The following is a 19,921-nucleotide window of genomic DNA, read 5'->3' on the forward strand; positions in this document are numbered from 1 at the left end:
CCAAAAAAGTGTGGGCTTGAATGGAGAGACGCCAAAGAATGACAATAAACAGCAGTATTTTGTATAGAGCTATACTATCAAACCTTTCTGCAGCGGTCTAGAGAGTGTGGATATAATATAAAGACAGATTACGCATGGTTCAGATCAGAATAGGATGTATTTATAATGTTTCCAGAAAATCAAAAAGACTATTTCATTAAAATGTATGCTCATTTACAGTACTAAGAAGGCACAGATTGTCAGTTTTTGGTAGCAGAATGGAGGAATTATAAATAGAGAGTATTTGCACTTGCAGGCCAGCTCTGCCACATGATTGATTAGGACGGTGTGACGACCATTAAAAAGTCATTTAAAAGATGGATAGGGACCACATTTCCAAATAAAAACCACTTTATACCTGATGAAGTGCTGAACAAACTCTACTTCAAAGACATTTACTGATGACTTTTGGTGTGTGAGTGAGTGTAATGTGGGAAGCACCCTTGTACTGAGTATAGCTCTGCATCAGCTGTAGAAGATACCAAAGCAATCTTCAGGAAACAGTCGGTCAGTGGATTGCTGTGGGTGGTTCGCATTTTAAAACAAAAATTAGATCTCATTTTGTTTAGATTAAAGAGGCAGCATAATGTTCATTTGGACATTGATGTAATCTGTCTGCATATACACAATGTCACAAACAGGCTGACACACACACTGATGGAAATGCATCAGATAGCAGAGCGTCGCTTTCGACTGAAGCCTTATCCAAAGAAGCAGAGCTGTATCTAAATGTGCGAATGTATTTCAGCTCTGTCTCTTTAACTCGTGGCTCCACCACAGCAGCATGCTTTGGGATTCATGCATAAACATGAGCTGGCCTTTCAGCTCTCTCCTCACATAACCAATCTAAATCTAAATGAGCCCCCACTACAGATACACCAGCAGGCAATGACATTACACCCCCCCAACCCCAGCCCAATCCCCTACTCTGCCCTTCTACCCCCAGCGACACATATACACCAGCAGGCAATAATTTCACGCCATCCCTCAAAGCCCCCCCCTTCCACCTCCTCTGCACACACACTCGTACCCCTTTTTGCCGCAACCCCACCAGCTGCACAGTACTCATTTGATTAAGAGGGGGAGGACAGGGAGAAGGAGAAATGGTGGGGGATCACTTGATCAGGATGACTTTCTAAGATGGCTATCATCAGCTACGAAGCTATCTAAAGCCCTCTTCTGTGTTTACTTCGCTATTGTTCTCCCTATGTATCCGTTTGTCTGGTCCCTGAAACCACATTCAGAACCATTTCACAGATTTGTTTTCTCTGTCGCATTCATGTGTAATGGTTAAATGAATAGTTTGCTGCTAGAGGAAAGGACCAGATACCAGTTTGTTTGTTTCCAGACTCTGAGAATTAAAAACTCATTCTTGATTTTGGTTTTTCTCTCTGGCAAGTTGTCACATCAAGCACTGGAAAGTTTTACCCAAAAATAACCAAATAAAACCTGCTCTACTACTCGACCTTGTGCTCTCTGGAATGTTGCATGTGAAAATCTGCTTGTCCTAAATGTGCTGTAGTGTGCAATTTTACACCCCTCTCTCCTAGAGTCGTAAAACACATTATCATCAGCAGCAGAAGCAGCAGTGTAATTCATCTGAGGTCGTTAATATTCATCATATCATTTAGTCACAAAGGAAACTCATCTGGCTGAATGTCACAGATGTAATTAATGAAGTGACCCCAGAGGTCATGGCTCCATTCACCAAACGCCTTCCACACACTGCTGTGTTATACACACACACGGTTTGCACATCAAAAGCCTTCCAGCCAGACACACCGACGTGGAATATACAACCTGGAGTACGATACATTTATAACGTCCTTGCATACCACAACGTTCACAAAATGGCTTCTCTCGGTTAAAACACAGGGATGAGACAAGAGCATGCACCAAAGCAGACTTTATTTAGCTCAGTGGAGTATGGGAAGGGAAAGGAAGAGAAACACACACCAGTAAGGGAGAACTTGGGAAAGGAGAGTATAGAGACACACTAAACCACTGGAGCAGGACATAAGGACAGGTGCACATCACAGGTATCTTTTTGGTCATCACTATGGCAACAACATATCCAGAAAAAAAAAGAAAAGAATAGTTTTACCTACAGTAAGGTTAACAGAGTCCCTTCACCATAGAGGACCCCAATATGTACATCTTACAGTCACTAAGATCAAGAGAATACAACAGAAATTAAATTGAAATAATCAGTATACAAAAAACTGCCTTTGTGGTATTTGGAATGCACATTTCTGTACAGAAGAAAGCTCATTGGTATTGTCGTAAACATTGGTTAGTTTAAGAACAAAACATGACAGAGTTAGTAAGTGTACATCCTTTGGAAAGTTGGCTGCGATGTCAGTCTAAGTTCAGCAAAGCTGTTTTAGCTGGACAAATGGACTAGAGACATTACAACACAGAAAGACTGACACCTTACCAGTGGAAGGTCTGGGGCTGAACTCCTTCAAATAGCTTACAGTATATCCATAAGTATTGAGAAGCTAATGCCCTAAGCAGATTTCTTTAAAACTGGAAGCTTGAAAAAATATTTCTGGTATTAGGAAAGCCATTTTTATCCTTTGAGTAGGAGTAATTAATATGATACTGAAAACACAAACCTGATGGAATTGAGCCCCACATATCTCTTTGTTTTAAAACAGAATAACAGAGGAGCAGTTTATCAACAGCATCACAGGTATCATTACAGTTTGTAGTCATTAAAGCCTAGTGGTAAAGCGATCAGAGCATGCATCTTTCTACAGTATCATTAGAAACTACAGTACATTAGCAGCAAACTGGACATCCTTAAGGGCTGAAGTTCAACACTATGGTAAAAAAAGAAAGAAAAATAAACTGCAACATTTCTCAAGAGAAGTCAAACTCTTTAACCGCTATATTACAGACTGCCATGGCTCTAGTTTGGGGTTTTGGTTACAGTCTCCAGTGTGCTTATGAGAGGCAGAAAACAGTAGCTTAGATATAGGGACTCCTTCCATCTTTAAAAACAGCAATACATCGTCAAGTAAACAGTAGCGCTTATTTTTGTAGGTCATATGGTTAAAGTATTATCACGTCTTTGGATTTTTGTCTTAAAGCATTAATTATTGTTTAGCTATTATTGTTATATTATCATTATTACAGTTAGAATAAGGACTGGTTGCAAATGAACACAGGAATAAAGGTAGAGAGCAACATAGGAAAGTAGGGGCGGAGAAAGAGGGAAAATAAATTAAGTGTACAAAAATAACATCAATAACATCCAAAGTTTTCTCAGCTTTGCGCATTAGCTCCCTATCTGTAAGTGGAAAGGGGAGCTATGTCTCAATCATCCAATGAAGTCTTGAGTCAACCATACAAAAGCTAAATACTGTACATTTACCCCTCACACCATTAAACACTTTAGTTTCAATAAGGTTTTTGTAACAATCTATTACTCAGAGGTGAAAAGCTCAGATCTTTGAAATACAGGTGTTTTTGTAGATATTTTTTTAATACTTAGTCCAAGGTTAAACCATGCCTTTCCTGTTTCAAAAACAGAAAAGTACAGTATTAAGATCATAGTTGAAGGAGAACCATGTTGAGCTGTTGACCTGAGCATAGAAAGCTTTACATTAATCACATAACATTGGTCAGCCATTGGTATATTCAAATAGGACGGAAAGGCAGTAAGTCACCTTGCCTGAACATATCAAAGCTGTCATAATCTTTTCATAATCATGACAATATTATATCGATGCAAGACAGTTTATCTCAATCAATAAGATTTATATTAAGAAACTATTACTAAACACGCACAATGTAAATTTGAGTTTGGTTAAAGTTTTCATATACAGTATAATGGTTGAGTGCTATAAAAAATAGTTTGCCCCGTTCAGGACAAACTGGCCTTTAAGTTCTGTGCTATTTGGGCTGTTATCCACTAAAGGAACATACAAGGTATACATGTACAACAGAAGACTTATCATTGGCTTGTGGTGGGTGAAGCTGCATTTTGGCACCGTATCAGTCTATTGGTTATCGGCTCACTTTTGCCAGCTGGAGATCTCACCCATTCACTGTACAGACGTCAGCTCTGCAGTTTGCTATTGAAAACAAACGTGTTGAAACTAAATCCACAGACATGTAAAATTTTGGTTACGAGCTTTGGAATCTGAGTCAGTCTTTACAAAAGCTCTTTGCGAATACCTCCGTCTACTTCAAGGATATTTTTCCGTTGTTTTTTTTTAATCATCTTCATCATCTTCCACTGTTAACTGCTTTGTTTTCCTTCAAGTTTATCTTTTGGAGCGCTCTATTTACACTAAAATCTCTTTGACAATTTCTTATCCAGCCTCTTACAGACTGGCACTACATGCTACACAGCTAGTCATCTAGCACTGTCTGGTGGAGGGCCCACTGTGAGTCTGTCATGCAGACTGAGAGGTAGACTGCAGGTCTAGCTGGGCAGTGAGGTCACATACTTGGAGAATGCTCTTTGGCCTCTGTGGCATCTGGTTGGTTTTTATCAAGGTGGTTGTTTGGTTGTAGTAAGGTGTTTGACGGAATAGGGAGAGGAGTTATTTTCAACAAGAAAGGACAGACCAGGAAAGAGTTTAGGAACAATATGAAAAGGGAAAAGCTGTGGTACAGAAGACTTGGTTTGGGCTCTCCCCTGCTTTCAGTTGAGAGTTTCTCTTTGGGCCACTGTGGCTCGGCATCTTTGGGGTGTTTAGGATACAGGTTTGGCAGCAACGTGGACAGGGTATGTTTAGAGGTTGACTTGCACAAGGGGTTTTGAGGAGGATGTAGTAGATCGAAGCAAAGGGGCCGTAGTCAGCCTCTCTAAGCTCTGTCTCTCTCCCCCACGCCTGCGGACAGCTCGGCCTGCTCCCTCTCTGCAGAGTCAGAGCTCAGACTTCTGGCCCTTTTCTCCTTAGCTCTGGCGTTCTGGAACCACACCTGCAGAAAAGATATGTATACATAAATTAGCTATTTCCCATTCAATTAATTGTTATCAAACTGCATTTTATCATTAATAATTATTTGAATCATTTACCTGCACCACTCTGTGAGGCAGTCCCAACTCCTGGCCCAGTCTTTCACACTCATGTCGGTTGGGGGTTCGGTGGCTCCTATAGAAGTCTCGGAGCTGGAGTACTTGGAAGTGGCTCATCTGTGTCCTCTGTCGCTGCTGCTGATGGTGTTGGTGCTGTTGCAGACTTTGCATTTCACCCCAATCTGAGCTGGGACCCCCAGATCCCTCCGGACTAGGAGACCCTTGATCAGCCGTACTGGAACCTTCATCACATGGATACTCATCGTCGTCTTCTTCATATTCATCATCCTCCTCAGGGTTGTTCAGATCAGTGGTTGAAGACAAAGAAGTCATCGGAAGCTTCATAGACAACTCTTTGTTCATGATGCCATAGCCCTGGTTTGGGATGAGGTTGGACCTAATAGATGGACCTGGTCTATCCATGATAGATGACAAGGCCATCCCAGTCTGCCCATTGGATCCATTGCTCATTGATAAGTTGTATCCGGCTCTTTCAGCCTCGGCCCAGTGGCGTGACCTCATATGGGCATCCAGAGCACTCTTTACCTTGAACAGAGCCCTGCAGAATGGACAGCGCAGGTGGTTCAAGCCCAAGCTGAAGCTGGATCCTGGCCCCATTGATCGGAACTGTCCTTTTCTTTCTCTGGCTCGTGTATTCTGAAACCACACCTGTAAAGAAGAGTTAAGCATGTTTTAAAATTCAATATAGACTAAAACATTAAAGGTGGGGTAGGTAAGAATGGAGAAACCAGCTCGAGTGCGCTAGAATTTAAAAATACACAACCGGAAAAAATCTGCCACTTCCTTACAGAGCCCCTCCTCCAACACACACGAACGCGGACATGACCAATGAGGGCACGAGATAAGTTTGTGCACAGATGGAAGGCTGACAGGCAGGTAGGCCATCCAGTTGTTTTGGCTGGGCCGGCTAAAATTATTGGTCGTGCTTTTTACAGTGCCACGGCTTCCACAAATTAAAAAATGTTATGTATTTATTGTCAAAGCATTTAATATATTCATTGCTATCGAGATGTTAAGAGCATTCCATGGAATATAACAAAAAGTGTTTCTGAAATAAATTACACACCCCACCTTTAAGTAATTGTTTATGCCTTGCATTTCCCTAATACAAATGTGCACATGTTTAAACAAAAAGAAAATCCATAAAATACCTGAACCACACGTCTTGCGAGGCCTACTTCTCGTGCAATGCCTTCCAGGACTCCTCTTGTTGGGTTTGAGTCCATGCTGTAGCGCTGATACAACACTTCAAGCTGTTCAGGGGTGATGGTGGTCCTCTGGCGCTTATCCCTTCGGTGATCCTCCTCAATCTCTCTACTACTCCTTTGGCTTTCAAAACTAGTCTCTGACAAAAGCTTTGAACTTTGTTTAATGGGTGACAGGGAACTCTGAGAAAGGCTGGTAAGGGGGTTACTGGAGTGATCAGAGAGTGTGTTTTGAATTTGTAAGCTGTTTAGGTGGGAAATCATGGGATGTGTGGGATTAGGATGCATCTGGGACATAGCACCAGAAAGCATTTGGCTGGCCATCAGGGTAGAGTTAGGGTGTAACATCATGTAAGGCATGGTTCGTTCTGAAAATCCAGAGTGGAGAAATTGGACCTGGGACTGAGCTGCCAGGAGGTGCCTGGTCTGATGCTCCTGCCAAAGTTGGATGGAGGGCAAGGTCACTGGGCAGAGACTGCACTGGAACTGAGCCTGGGGTTGTGGTTGGATCTGGTTGTTTAGCTGAGTTTCAGTGGATGGAGCAGAGGAGGCATCAGGCAGCCTAATGAGGCTTGTTTCAGATTCTGGAGAAGCAGGAAAACGAGGTGGTGTATCAGCTGGCTTTTCAACAGCTTGATCAGAAGAAGGGCTGTGTGTCTGCATCTGGCTGGAACGAGCTGTGGATTCAATGGAGGAAACCATTTTTTGTGAAGAGGAGGGAGAGCAAGGCTGGGGGGCTTCTGAAATAGTTGCTGGTTGCAGTTTGAGCTCAGGTTGTGGAGAGGACCCTGTTTTCATCATTTGGACCGTTTCTTTACGTTGGATGTCTGCATCTGAAATTCCATTTTGAGTTTGCAAAAGAGGTGAGCTCTTGCTAGCCTGGAAATATATTGTTTTATCTTCTTGTTTCCTATTAACAGGCATTGGTTCACCTTTGGCTGTTAAATTGTCACTTTCTGTGCAGTGAGAGGATGAATCAAGGGCAGGTGAGTCAGGGTTGGTATAATACTCATAGGTCAGATCCATGGAATTGTCATTGTGAGATTCACTTTGTCCTTCACAGCTGTTTTCATCATCATCATTCTTGGAGCTGCCATTTCTCTGTCTGTGAAGGTTGTCAAGCTGGTTGTTCCCCTCTAAACGATCTTCTGTCCCCCTGTCTTGATGTTTGCGGGCTCTCTGCCTTGCATTTTGGAACCATACAACAATGATTCTGTTAGGGAGGGACAACAAAGTAGATAACCTGTCATATTCTTCCTCTCTGGGGTAGGGGGTTGCCTCAAACACCCCCTGCAGGGTCTCCAGCTGTTGCTCCGTAAAGCGGGTTCTTGAAGAGCGTCGGCCCCTATGAAACTCTACTCTCTCTTGGTCTGTTGTCTGGGGCTCTTGGGAGGTATTGGTTGGAAGGGCTGGGGACAGTGAACATGGGGAAAGTGACAGAGCCTTGTCTTGTGCTACCTCTCTCGTCTCCTCCAGTGCTGTGATTGGTGGGTTGTTAAAATTGTACGGGGAATCCTTGTCTCGCTGGCGCTCTTTAAATAAGGTGTTGCGAAACCAATGTTTTATGACTTTATGTGCCAATCCTGAGAGAGCAGACATTTTGTTGATCTCTTCATCACTAGGGAGGGTGTTAATATCAAAGTGTTTCTTCAGAACAATCAGTTGATCCTCAGAGATACGGGTTCGTGTTCGCTTACCCTGTTGTTCGAGTGTTGATGGGCTGACTTGGGGTTGCTGTCTTGTTTGGAGGGGGCTTGGTTGAGATGGTTGACCCAGCAGTGCAGAGTTGAGTTGTGTTAGCTGACCTTGCACAGAAGGGCTGAGCTGTTGCTGCTGGCCTAGCAGTGCTTGGTTGAGCTGAGATTGGAAGAGTTTTGCAAACTCAGGGTTCACACTGGAGTCTAACCACTGCTGGGACTGGAAACCTGCAGACTGCATCATAACTGAAGGCAGGAGATCCATGGGAAAAGGAATGTGGGGTAGGGAAAGCATTGGAAGCTGAGGCAAGGAAAGAGGAAGCATTTGCATTGTAGGTAAGGTAAGAGGCATTGAATTTGCTGTGGATGTGGTTTCAGAAGTAGCTGTCGCAGATGTTATGGATGCATCTTGTTTTGGAAATTGTTGAGGTTGAGAAGGAAATAGAGGAGGGGAAGGCGTTGGGCCTTTAGGTGTTAGGTCTGTAGCTTGAGGAAATGTTTTGGTTATTGGATCTGAAAATGAAGGTACAGGGGAGGGTGACATGCTTTTAACTCGGGGCATAACTGGTTCTGCTGCGGGATCGGGTTCTGGTTCTGAGGATGTTACTGGGGCTGCAGCTAAAGTAGTTGAATTCTCCCCAAATGTAGGCTGCGTAAGAGGGTACATCTGGTCATACTGAAGCCTGTATTCTCTAGAAAACCTCTCCAGTGCAGGTGTTGGAATCAGCATCCTATGAATGTACTCCCTGTGGCTTTTTAAAATCAAGGCATCTGAAAAAAACTTGCCACAGTCTGTACACTTTTCCCCTTTTCCACAACAGGCTTTCTCTTTTTTAGGGGCTTCTTCATATTTCACCTTTTTCTCTTGTGGCAAACTTTCTGTCTCTGTATTGCCCTCTGCTTCTTTGTGACTCTTGTTAGAGCTTTCAATCTTTTCATTCTGTAGTCCACCTAACTTAACTCTTTGTTCTTCTGAATATGCCTCCATCTTGTTGATATCAAAGCAGTCCTGTTCTGGGATCATATGATTTGATATCTGCGGATGGTGTCTGTGTCTGCTTTGTATATATTGCAGGGCCAACTCATGTCCATAACTCTGCAGCAGGGCTCGAAGAGGCTCCCCATTCACAGCAGCGTAGGGGACTCTGGGAGGAGGACACTGCAATCCATGATCATTAAATGAAGAAGAATCTGTTTCATTCTTCTGACTTTCATTTTTGACAGTAGGAGCAGGCCTTTCTTCTTTTTCTCCCTCAAAACTAAAATTGCTCTGTTCTCTTCCTGAATGGTTGTTGGCTGATCCACTGAAGCCAGTTGTAACGTTGGCTTCACACTGCACATGATCCATAAGTTGGCTTACAACTGAGTTTGAACTTTGTGTCTGGGTTGGTTTCTCTTCTATTTGATGTTGGAACTCCCTTTTTATTTCTGCCTTTATCTGTTCTTTTGGGATGGAGGTGGCACATACTAGCTGACTAAGTTCTAGGCTTTTCGCATTTAACTCTGCATTAAGATGCATGTCTCCAGATAAGTAAAAGGGCAAAAGAAGTTGCTGCTGCAGAGAGAGCAAGCTGTCTGGTGCCAGAGAAAAGTGTTGTTTAAGAAGATTCTCTGTCCCAAATGGAAGTTGCTGCATCAGTTGAGACTGGAGCAGAGCTGTGTGTTGTTGTAACTGAACTTGAGCCTGTGCCTGAGCCTGGGCTAACTGTTGCTGTTGTATTAGCATTAGCTGGTTCCTTGATGCTATAAGTTCAGCCACTCTCTTTTTAGCCTGCCGGCTGTCAGGTGTTTTTGAACGGGTTTGATTGGCATCGGCTGCTAAGCCAGGGCCTAATAGTAAGGAGGTTGAAGAGCCCACAACATCTGCCCGTTTGGTAAAAGGCTTGGATGTTTCTTCTCTGGTGGTAGCAGCTTGGGTTACAGTAGTAGACACTGACACTGAAGAAGCTACAGTAGATGCTGGGGTCTGTGGAGCTGAGTTCTTGGCAGCACGAGCCCTAGTTTGATGAAGGACCGAGCGAAGATGTATGTCCAGTGTAGAGCTCTGGCTATAGCCAACTCCACACAGCCTGCAGCGGTAGGGCCTAGGATCTGGGCCACGGGGCGCCTCAGGGGCAGCAACACCTGTGCCAGAGTCCTGCAGGGCTCTTCTGGCTCGGTGGAGATGGGACACAGAGTTATAGTGGACCAAAAGAATGGTTTTCTGGGTAAAAGATTCAGAGCATATTGTGCATTTATAGGGCCTGGTTGGATCCAGATAGCGGTCCATTGTGGGGTTAGAGCTCCTTTTGAAAAGAGAGCTGGAATTAGGTTCTGAAATTATCTCCTCATGTGGCCCTTTCTCTGGCTCAGTTACATCCTCCTCATCTCCATCAACTTCACCAATTATTGCCTTCTCTTTAAATTGTACTTCTTCTTTTTGTTCCTCCTTTACTTCCATGCCTAGTGCCTCTTCCTCTATCTCTTCATCCTCAGCCTCTCCTGCTTCTTCACCCACTTGAGGGGATAAACTTAAATGTTGTAGGACTGAACTCTTATTGTGCTCCATGTATTGAGCAGTGTGAGTTGGTAAGAGTGTATTCGGCCCTTGTGACCCAAGCTGTGAGTGTGTGTTCTGCATGTGTCTCTGCAGGGCCTCCTGACTTCGGCATTGTCTAGAACAGAGGGGGCACTCTGTCGCCGCCCTCATGGCATGGTACTGCCAGTGCAGCTGGAGCTTCTCCTGAGTGGGGAACGCCAGGCTGCACCTGCTGCAACGGAACCGGTAACCATGGCGATCAGAAAGAGGAGGGGTGTCGCCAGGCGGGGACATGGGCGGGGAGGAGGGGGGGGTCTGAGTTGGGGATTGAGAAGCCAGTCTGCTATTGGAAGGGTGAGTGGTGTTATCTTCTAAGGGTGGGGTGAGTAGAGCTGTGACATCTTTGGGTGCGGCTACATCTCCCTCAGTGTTTTCCACTGAAATGCCTGAAAAATGCATATAAAATGGTAAATGGTAATATAAAAAAATTATAAATGCCAACAAAAAAAAGTTTTCCACAAATTAACATGAAATAATTTGGAATTCACAACTCCTTAAGTAATATCTAACTTATGGTCAGATTTATAATGCAATTTATACCAACCTTTGTTTTTCTGTAAATCATCTGAGATAAAGGAATCAGCAGTTTGGGAACAATTTGCATGGTTATTCTTGGTGTTTTTAATTTTCTGACTATCATCTGTCTCTGGTTCCATCTGCACCTGAGCCTGTGGTTGTTCCGTAGACTTTGTGACCTGCAAGGGGAAAAAAGCCTGTCAATTTTGATTATTTATTTTTTTTGGGGTGGGGGGGGGGATTTCTAGTAACACTAAGTGTTATTTTAACTTTCAGACTGAAAGAAAAATTGGGTATTAGCATATTTTCTTAATCCAACATTATGAATAAAACATTTAATTGTAGAGCATAATAGCAAGCAAATATCAAGATGTATAAACATGAGTGCCTCCACACCCTGTCCTAATATCATAAAACATTAAAGTGTGAATCTGTAAGTGTATTGTTACATCTTGCACCTGCCTGCACAGCAGTAGAGACAGAAAGGCCCATCAATTTGGTAATAAGTGTATATGGCTGAGATATGTGGGTCTGCCCTTCAGCTCCTATGAAACCCTCCAACATGCCCCAAGGGTTTAATAAAACTTTACTGAGCTGAATAATGAATTTATTTAAAAATCATTCTTCATATAGAAAACCTCCATCTCCACAGCTTCGAGCACTGAGAGAAAATACTATATCTATGCGAACAGCTAGCTACCCTTAGGAAAGGATGGACAGCAAAAGATGAGATTTACATGACAAGAGTTTTCTCTGCTTAACAGCTTCATATGATAGAAAGAGAAGAACAACCACACACACACACACACACACACACACACACACACACACACACACACACACACACACACACACACACACACACACACACACACACACACACACACACACACACACACACACACACACTGCAGAGAGAACTGAAGGTCAGGCTTAATCTAGAGAGCGTAATTGGAAAGCAAGGTACATAATGGCCATCATCACCTCAGTCTGAATTAATGAACCTCAATTACTATCAGAGAGAGTGAGGGAGGGAGGGGAAGGAGGGAGGACGATGGTGGGGGGGTAGAATATGAAAAAGAGAGAGAGCACGGAGAGGGGAGGGAGAAAGTATGGGGCAATGAACAAAAAAAACTGCTTCAGAGAGAGAGTGAGCAAGGGAGGGGTAACGCATAAGAAATTGAGAGAGAGCTCGGGAGAGAAAGAAAGGGAGGGGCAGGGACAGAGATTGCTGAATAGGAATGATAGGAGTAGCTGGAGGGGGGAGGGAGGGACAGCAGAGGGGAGAAAGGGTGAAAAGCAGTCAGTCAAGTGGAGGCGAAGAGCGCAAGAGACAAAGGCCACTTAGCATACGGGCCAGGGAGATGGAGGATGGTGATGTGGATAGATGACCAGTCTTTGTTAGTTGGAGAGACACAGTAAAAAGCATGGGGGCCCCTTTTTAGCTTGACTGCACTTCTGGTAATAGAGGGCTACTTAAACATGCATTATAGAAAGACTGGCTTTCCCCTCAGTCACTCAGTCAGACCCTCTCTCTTCCACTTTAAAAGTCGCACATACACATAGACACAAAATGCACGGCTGCATCAAAGATGATAGCGGGGAGCTACTTAAACATGCATTAAAAAAAGCGCTGCCTTTCTCTCTGGTGCCTTCTTAATGGAATTGTCTCCCTACATTTCACTCTCCCCCATCCCCCAACGCTTTGCCTTCTCGTTTTCTTTTGCTTCCTGACAAACGCAAATACAACAAATACACACTTGCATACACTTACTGCGCTGATGAGCTTGTCTACACAGTCCTGCGCCACACTGTGCACATGTGAGAGATGCTGTCGGATGTGAGGGTGGGGGATTTTCACCTGGCACAAAGGGCACTGGACAGTCTAAAAGAGTTGAGAGACGAGAAGAAAGAGAAGTGAGAAAACTGGTTTAAATATCGTTGAACTGGACAACCGAAAGAGTCCATGGGTTCTTGGAATTACACAAAAACAGCATGTTTTTCTTGATTGTTACATTTGTGGACACGTAGACATGCTTCAATGATTAAAATGTGTGTCAGCTGCTCACCTGCTGGTTCGGATTTTGCTGGTGTATTCTTGGGCGTTTGGTTAATATTGAGTTTTCCATTTCCTCGCATCCAGAGGCTGGACGCTTGACTGAGAGCAGTGACTCCCGCTTCTCTCTTTCCTCCTCCCTGGTTTCTACTTCAATTAAAATGTAACATGACCACGTAAACAGATTGATATAAACAATGTATGTAACATACAAGCATCATGCTATCATTTGAAATCATGCTGTCATTTGATATGTTGTATGTTGTGATGAATTGTAATACATGTATAAGCGGCCTCACCTGTCTCCTCAGAAATCTGCTTCGCCTCCAAGGTATAACTGTCTTTGGTTGTGTCCAAAGGACCAGTGGTGATCTCACTGGAAATGTCCAAATCGTCACTGAGCTCTCCTGGGAGGGTAAATGACAAATAATTATGCTACAAAAACATTGTGCCTCAAACAATATATTCACAAATGATCATGCCCATTGTTTGTATTATCCTTTAGATAGAATCCTTCAAAAAGGCCGATGTGTTTGGACCACACTTCATCCGTCTTACTTTCCTCCATACGCTATTGATCAAGTATTGATTCTCCATTAGATTCTCCTCTGAGGTGGAGTAGAGGTAATATGGACTTACAACACATCAGTTCACCTCGATAAGTCTTAATTTGCACATAGACAAATCACAGAATATATTTAATTCAAAGCTTAAGTGTTGAACTACTAATTTTAGAGTTTGTGCCAGCAGTTCAGTTGCTCCAGACAATGTAAATTCAGTGTCTCTTTAACAGACCACAGACTGGTGACCAGCCCCCACCTCCCCCATTCTTATCCAGGGGATTTGTATTGGTCCATTGATTAGCAGGTGCTAGTTAGCTGTTGTCAGGGGTTATTGGGGATATAACAAGGATGTGTATCGACAAATCAATTTACTTGATCAATATCTCAGCAACAGCCATTACATGTTCTCCCTCTTTTCATCTTAATCCCCTGTCTGCTCACTGATGTCAGCAACAGCACGTGCAACATGAAATCTAATACAGCCAAACGTTTCATATTCTCACCTGTGACACCATCAGGTTTTTTCCTGATGGTAAAAATGGCTGCCAGCTCCTCCCCGCCTAATGGCTGCAGCTGTAGTAGCCCTTCCCTCTGCTGATGGATTGGGGTTTGACTGTGTTTCAGTACTTGGAGCTTAGAAGAGGAGGAGTGGTTGCATAAAAGACAATGGAACAGCCACGAACCTCCATCAACCTCTCCATCATACTGCATCAGGAACTAAACGTAATGAAGTAGACGGGAGAAAAAAAAGATTATTATTGACATTTTTATAAATTAATGAAGTTTGTTTCAAATGCTTGAGTTTTAATGTGCGTGTACTAACTCGGTAAACCCGGACACTGGCCTCATGGTGTGAATTGAGGGAATGTCCTCGTAGCTTGTCAAAACTGCTGGTCATGTAGTCACACAGGTTGCACCTCAGCTGGACTGGGTTGCCCTTAGCAATAAGGGCAGCCCCCTCCTGACCCCTGTCCCCTCCCTCCTGTAGGTGAGCAGCCAGCTGGTACCGGGTGCGGTGTCTGTCAGTCTGACAGTGCAAGGAGAAGTTAGCCCTCAGCGGGGTGGTGTAGCCGCACAGCCTGCAGTGGCAGCCTCCAGCAACGAGGGAGCACCACTCAGACTGGGGCAGGGAGCGAGGGGCGTTCAGGTGCTGCTCCACAGACTCTAAGCTGTCGGACGAAAAGCAGGAGCAGACAAGGCATTGAAACACACCCTGGGAGAGGGGTTCAGTGGGGGACATAGATGAGGCTGGAGGGGGAGAGGGGGAGGGGGAGGGAGAAGGGGTCAGTGTAGACCCGAGGGCGACTGGCTGATCTGCGACTTGTTGACTGGTCAGTCGCATGTTTAAGGAGAGCTCGGCACCTAGGAAACAGAGAGATCTTCTGTGAGAATTTTCATTTATTTAATATTTTTTAATTGGATAACAGCAGGCAATGCATTACTCACCTGGGTTTTGTAGGTGTTTCAGCTGCGGGGCTAGACTCCTGCAGTGAGACAGATAGTAACCTCTCTGGAGCCGTAGCATATTATGTGTGTGTTTCTCGCTGGTGGTGTGTATGCGCAGGTTGCGGGCAATGCTGGTCTCATAGTCGCACACATCACACCGCCAACGCTTACCGTGAGAGTGAGTGTGTGCAGGTGGTGTGAGCTTAGTGGGCTGGGGAGTAGGTGTGGGGGTAGAGAGTGGGGGTTTGTATGCTGGCTCATCCACTGTGTGACTGTCGGAGGTGCTGCTGTTGTTGGTAATGAGAGGAGTTTGCATGTGACCGTTGGAGAGTCCACCGCTTTGGACGTTATTAAGGTGTTTATCCGACTGCATGTGTATGCTGAGGTTGCCTTTCGATGAAGTAGCATAGTCACACACCTCACAGCGGTAGGGCTTGTAGCCACAGGCGTAGGTTTCGCCACGGGCCAAGCGAGGATGGGGTTTCCCGGAAGTGCAATATCCACACACACCTCGTGTTGCACCGCCACACACACACTTTCCCCCGGAGGCGCCACACACACACTGGCCTCCCGTCTCTGGATGTTTCTCTTTCATGTGGACTTGCAGTGTGTGCTGAGACTTATAGTGCCAGTTACACTTGGGGCATTTCAGTGTCTTGCAGGAGTTACGTGAGTGCATTATGGTCATGTGACTGGTCAGTGAATTAGGAGAGAGGTCTTGGTTGAGGTTTTTAAGGACAGCTTCTTTCTGTTCTTCGTCTTTGTCTCTCTCTTCATCCACGTCTGTGTCTAGCTGGATGTCATTTGGTTCTGGAGCTTTGGCACCATCTCTATCGGAAATGGAAGAGTGAGGAACCCCTGCCGACCCATCCTCATCCTCGGCAGGTGGACTGGCAGGCTCTGTGCATGCCAGTGGGAAAGCCATAGTAGACTGCTGGGAATTAAAGCTCTGAGGAAACCCAGAAATCCAGCCCTGATCTCCCTTAATGTCTTTTACCTCTGTCTCGCTCAGCAGGGCAGAAGAGGAGGACGGAGAAGTGAAGTGCTTTGGAGAGGTGGAAAGAAAAGGGGAGGGCTCTGGAGAGGTGGAAGGAGTGGGGGAGGGCTTTGGAGAAGCGGCTATTTTGCTGTCGTGGTTGCCACTGGCCTTTGCCGTGCTGGAAGAAGAGCTGTGCTGGCTCTGTTGAGGTAATAAAGAACATTTGGATTTGGTTTGGCTTTGGTTTGAGATGGCCTCCTCCTCTTCCTCCTCCTCTTCCCCTCTGCTGCTAAGGACTGCTGGGAGGCCCCCTGTAACTAACGCCTCTTCTACACCTACACGCACCTCCCCTTCTTCCTTTCTTTGCCCTGACAAATTTCCTTCCCCGGAATCTTCCTCCATCCCCTGCTTTTGACACGCTTCATTCTGCTGTGAAAGTCGGCCTCCTTCTTTCTGCTCTCCTCCCTGGGTCTCTTCTCTAGCCTGGGACCCCTCTGCGCCCTCCTCCTCCTGCTGAGGCAGGGTCAGGGGCTCTTTGGCAGGGGCCATGGCTGAGGTATGAGAAGATGACCCCTGCTCTGGAATGACCGCTTGGGTCAGGAGAGGAAGAGATAAAGCCTGGGGACTGAGGTCAGCATCTCTCTCCTCTCCTCCCCCTCCATCCCCTCCCTCACCGCTGTCCATACCAGAGGCTACAGATGCCAGGCATTACTACCCCACCTGTGTTTCAGATACAGAGAAAGAGAGAGCAGGATAGACAGAGACAGAAAAAAGTGAAGGGGAAAAAAAGAGGAGAAAATTAAATACATGAGTCATGTAAATAATATTGCATAACAGTTGAGGCCATTGATCACAGTCCCTGGATAGCATCTGTTCAATACTGCCTTCACAGTGCGCAATACAGAGGCTGGTTACTCAGGGGTTAGCGTTAGCCCTTAATGGGAAAATCAATAGCCTGAGCGCTAAACTAGGTAGAGGAATGCGGGTAAGGGCTACGCAGGAGGTCTATGATATTTCTCAGGGGATAGGATTAAATAAAGAACCGAATGCTTCTGAGCTAAAGGGCTTCTACTAAATTGCCACACTTAGATAAAAGCAGATAAAAGAACAGTTTTTAAAGCCAGTGTATCAGTCTCTGCATAATTTGCTTTGCATTGGTACGGAAATATTATGAGAGGAAAGGCATCTCTGTTTAGTAGAATCCATTTTCTAACACGCAGTGAAAACACAGGGGGTGGTCACAATTCAATAAACACCTGGATAATCTCATTTGTTTCCAAATACAATAAATAATTGGATGGGTTTATGTTCTTTTTTGTTGACAATGTTGATTAAAATCTGTGGTAATTTATGAGGTAATGTTTAATGGAGTTGCAGTGCATTGTTTATATTTCTCCTCTCATGTGTGTTTAACATTGTTACACCTCCTGTAAATCCCATTTCCTATCAACACACAGTGATTTGTAATGGACTAATATTCTATGTATCGTGCATTTATAGTTAAGGATTGAGTGTGTTTAAAAAATGAATAGCAATGTTGAATCATTCTCTATTTTAAGAATGCATTTCTTACTTGCTTTTGAAATAGTCTGGTTTTAATAAAACTAACAAAGGGCAATGATGTTTTTATCATACACAGATGACCATAAACATTCATGTTATTCATTTTAAATGAAAGAAATTAATCAATGAGGTTTGACAAAGATTTTTAATCATAAACACAATCATGCATCACTGGAGTCTTCCCTAAAATTAATAAATCGGGCCTCTCCTTGTCTGTCTGTCGCTGACAGATGGATGCCAGATGAGACAGATACATCTCTCACTCTGTGTGTCCCACAATCTCATTACTGACCTTTTTTTAATCAAGAAGATACCTTAATGTACCCTTTCACCTTCTCCTTCTACCAACCACCCCCTCCTCCCCCTGCTTAAACACCCTCTCTCCGTCTCTCCTGTAGCCACCTCCTCTCCCCTCTCTGCACCTTAAAGATATATGGCCATATCGGCACTCTGATAGTGCTTTAATGTACTGTGTTTATGTCACAGGCCACAGACCCTTGCCCACTGCAGCTGTCCACTGTCCCGCCGGATAGTGCTGAGGGGCTGAGCCTGACTGCCAGCAGCTGAGAACAGCCTCTAATCTGATAAAGATTTTCATTTACACTGCAATCAATAACCTGGGTCTATCGGCAATGTAACTATTTATACAAACATTCCTGGCTCTCTATTGATCCCAAGTGCGGGAAACCATCATTTAACAATGTGTGTGTGTGTGTACATCTGTGATAATGTAGGTAAATCCTGTTGTGCACTGCAAAATGATTTGTGTAATGTCAATTACAGTATGCATGTACACACAAAACACCTGAAATTAGATTAAATAATTAAAATATTAATAAAAAATAAATATTTGTTGTTGGGGCTGAATAGAAGCAATTCTGCAACATAACATTTTGATCAAACAGCTAAAGGAAAGTGTGTGTGTGTGTGTGTGTGTGTGTGTGTGTGTGTGTGTGTGTGTGTGTGTGTGTGTGTGTGTGTGTGTGTGTGTGTGTGTGTGTGTGAAGAACAGAGAGAAAGGGGTGTGAAGGTGAGAGACACCAAGAGAAGAGTTGTGTGGCTATACTTTAAGAAAATGCATTTAGTTTGTTTAAAAGACCTGGACAAATATAGGTGGACATGGACAAATGCTGTTTTGAATGCAACTGTTCTGCGTGAGGACCCCGAACACAGCTATACTCAAGTATAAAAGGTACATTTTCATTATTTTGGGTACCATGCAAATAGCGAATACCGGACATGCAGCGACCTGAAGTTTACTCCCTGCCCCTGTCTGTGTTGTCAAGTCACTGACCAACACTCAGCCTGCAGACTACTTGAGCCTTTGTTTACAGTGGACCGCACCGTACCACACTCCGATTCAGCGAAACCAAGAGTGATCGAGTTCAGTCCCCAGTAACAGGTGACTCAATGCACTAGCAGATCAACAAAAGCTATATTTGTGCGATTTACAGGCTGCTATAAGCAAACACCCCTTCCTCCCCACCGCCGGGTTGCTTCCTCCCGTCCCTTATAATATCGTAAACAAATGACAGACTTACATTTCTTCAGCTGCTCTGGTACAAAGCTCCGTACGCTCAGTGTGTAGTAGTCCAGAAAACAATCGTATAGAGAGCCCACTCATTCCTTATGAATGATCCTCTGCGTTTGTACGGAGCCAGGAGGAAAAATGGGGAGAGGGAGAGAGAGCAGCGGGGTCCAAGTTGTTACCAAACAACAGTGTAATTAAAGCTACATATAGGCTGTAGTAAACAGAAGATGGGGGACGGAGGGGTTTGTGCGAGCTCCAGAGGTAGAATGAGTTCTGATCACTGTGGGGGGAAAAACACTTGGCTCTTTATTCCTGCTAATTAGTTTCCTTCAAAAAATGGCTGAGATTACGCCCAGTGCGCATGTGCGTAATTGCGCAGACACCGCTAATTAGCCCGTTTGGATCAATAGGATTCCGCGAGAGAGAGGGAGGGAGGGAGGAAGGAAGGAGGGAGGGGGAGAGGCTACAGAGGACGCATAAAGGGGACAAGGAGGAGAGGAAAATATTTTAAAAGTACGAGAATTTAGAACTAGAACGATTATTTTTTTATTACAAATATAATATTGTCGCTGTAAAATTGCAGGTATACGGTACATTTAAGATGGATGTTAAGACAATTCCCAGTTGGTATAAAAAATCAAAGATAAACAATATCGCAAAAAAAAATCTCTAGATGCACCAAAATACACGAT

General features: G+C 44.3%; 1 protein-coding gene across 2 annotated transcripts; it reads right to left on the bottom strand.

Moving 5' to 3' along the window:
- Positions 1 to 1,930: 1,930 nt before the first annotated feature.
- On the bottom strand, positions 1,931 to 19,501 carry LOC104957331 (zinc finger homeobox protein 3-like). 2 transcript variants are annotated; one of them, XM_010784962.1, is made up of 11 exons: positions 19,240 to 19,501; positions 15,157 to 16,855; positions 14,534 to 15,072; positions 14,214 to 14,427; positions 13,447 to 13,554; positions 13,161 to 13,294; positions 12,866 to 12,976; positions 11,120 to 11,270; positions 6,247 to 10,961; positions 5,075 to 5,743; positions 1,931 to 4,977 (listed from the first exon to the last, which is right to left on the bottom strand). In XM_010784962.1, exons 2-11 carry the CDS (start codon positions 16,817 to 16,819, stop codon positions 4,861 to 4,863), a joined length of 8,421 nt encoding a protein of 2,806 aa, XP_010783264.1. In that variant the 5' UTR covers positions 16,820 to 16,855; positions 19,240 to 19,501; the 3' UTR covers positions 1,931 to 4,860. The 2 variants fall into 2 exon arrangements, with proteins under 2 accessions (XP_010783264.1, XP_010783257.1); XM_010784955.1 differs by having other exon boundaries at positions 13,161 to 13,297.
- Positions 19,502 to 19,921: the final 420 nt, after the last annotated feature.

The sequence above is a fragment of the Notothenia coriiceps genome, unplaced genomic scaffold (assembly GCF_000735185.1).
Source record: "Notothenia coriiceps isolate Sejong01 unplaced genomic scaffold, NC01 NC01_scaffold00000791, whole genome shotgun sequence".
NCBI lineage: Eukaryota > Metazoa > Chordata > Actinopteri > Perciformes > Nototheniidae > Notothenia > Notothenia coriiceps.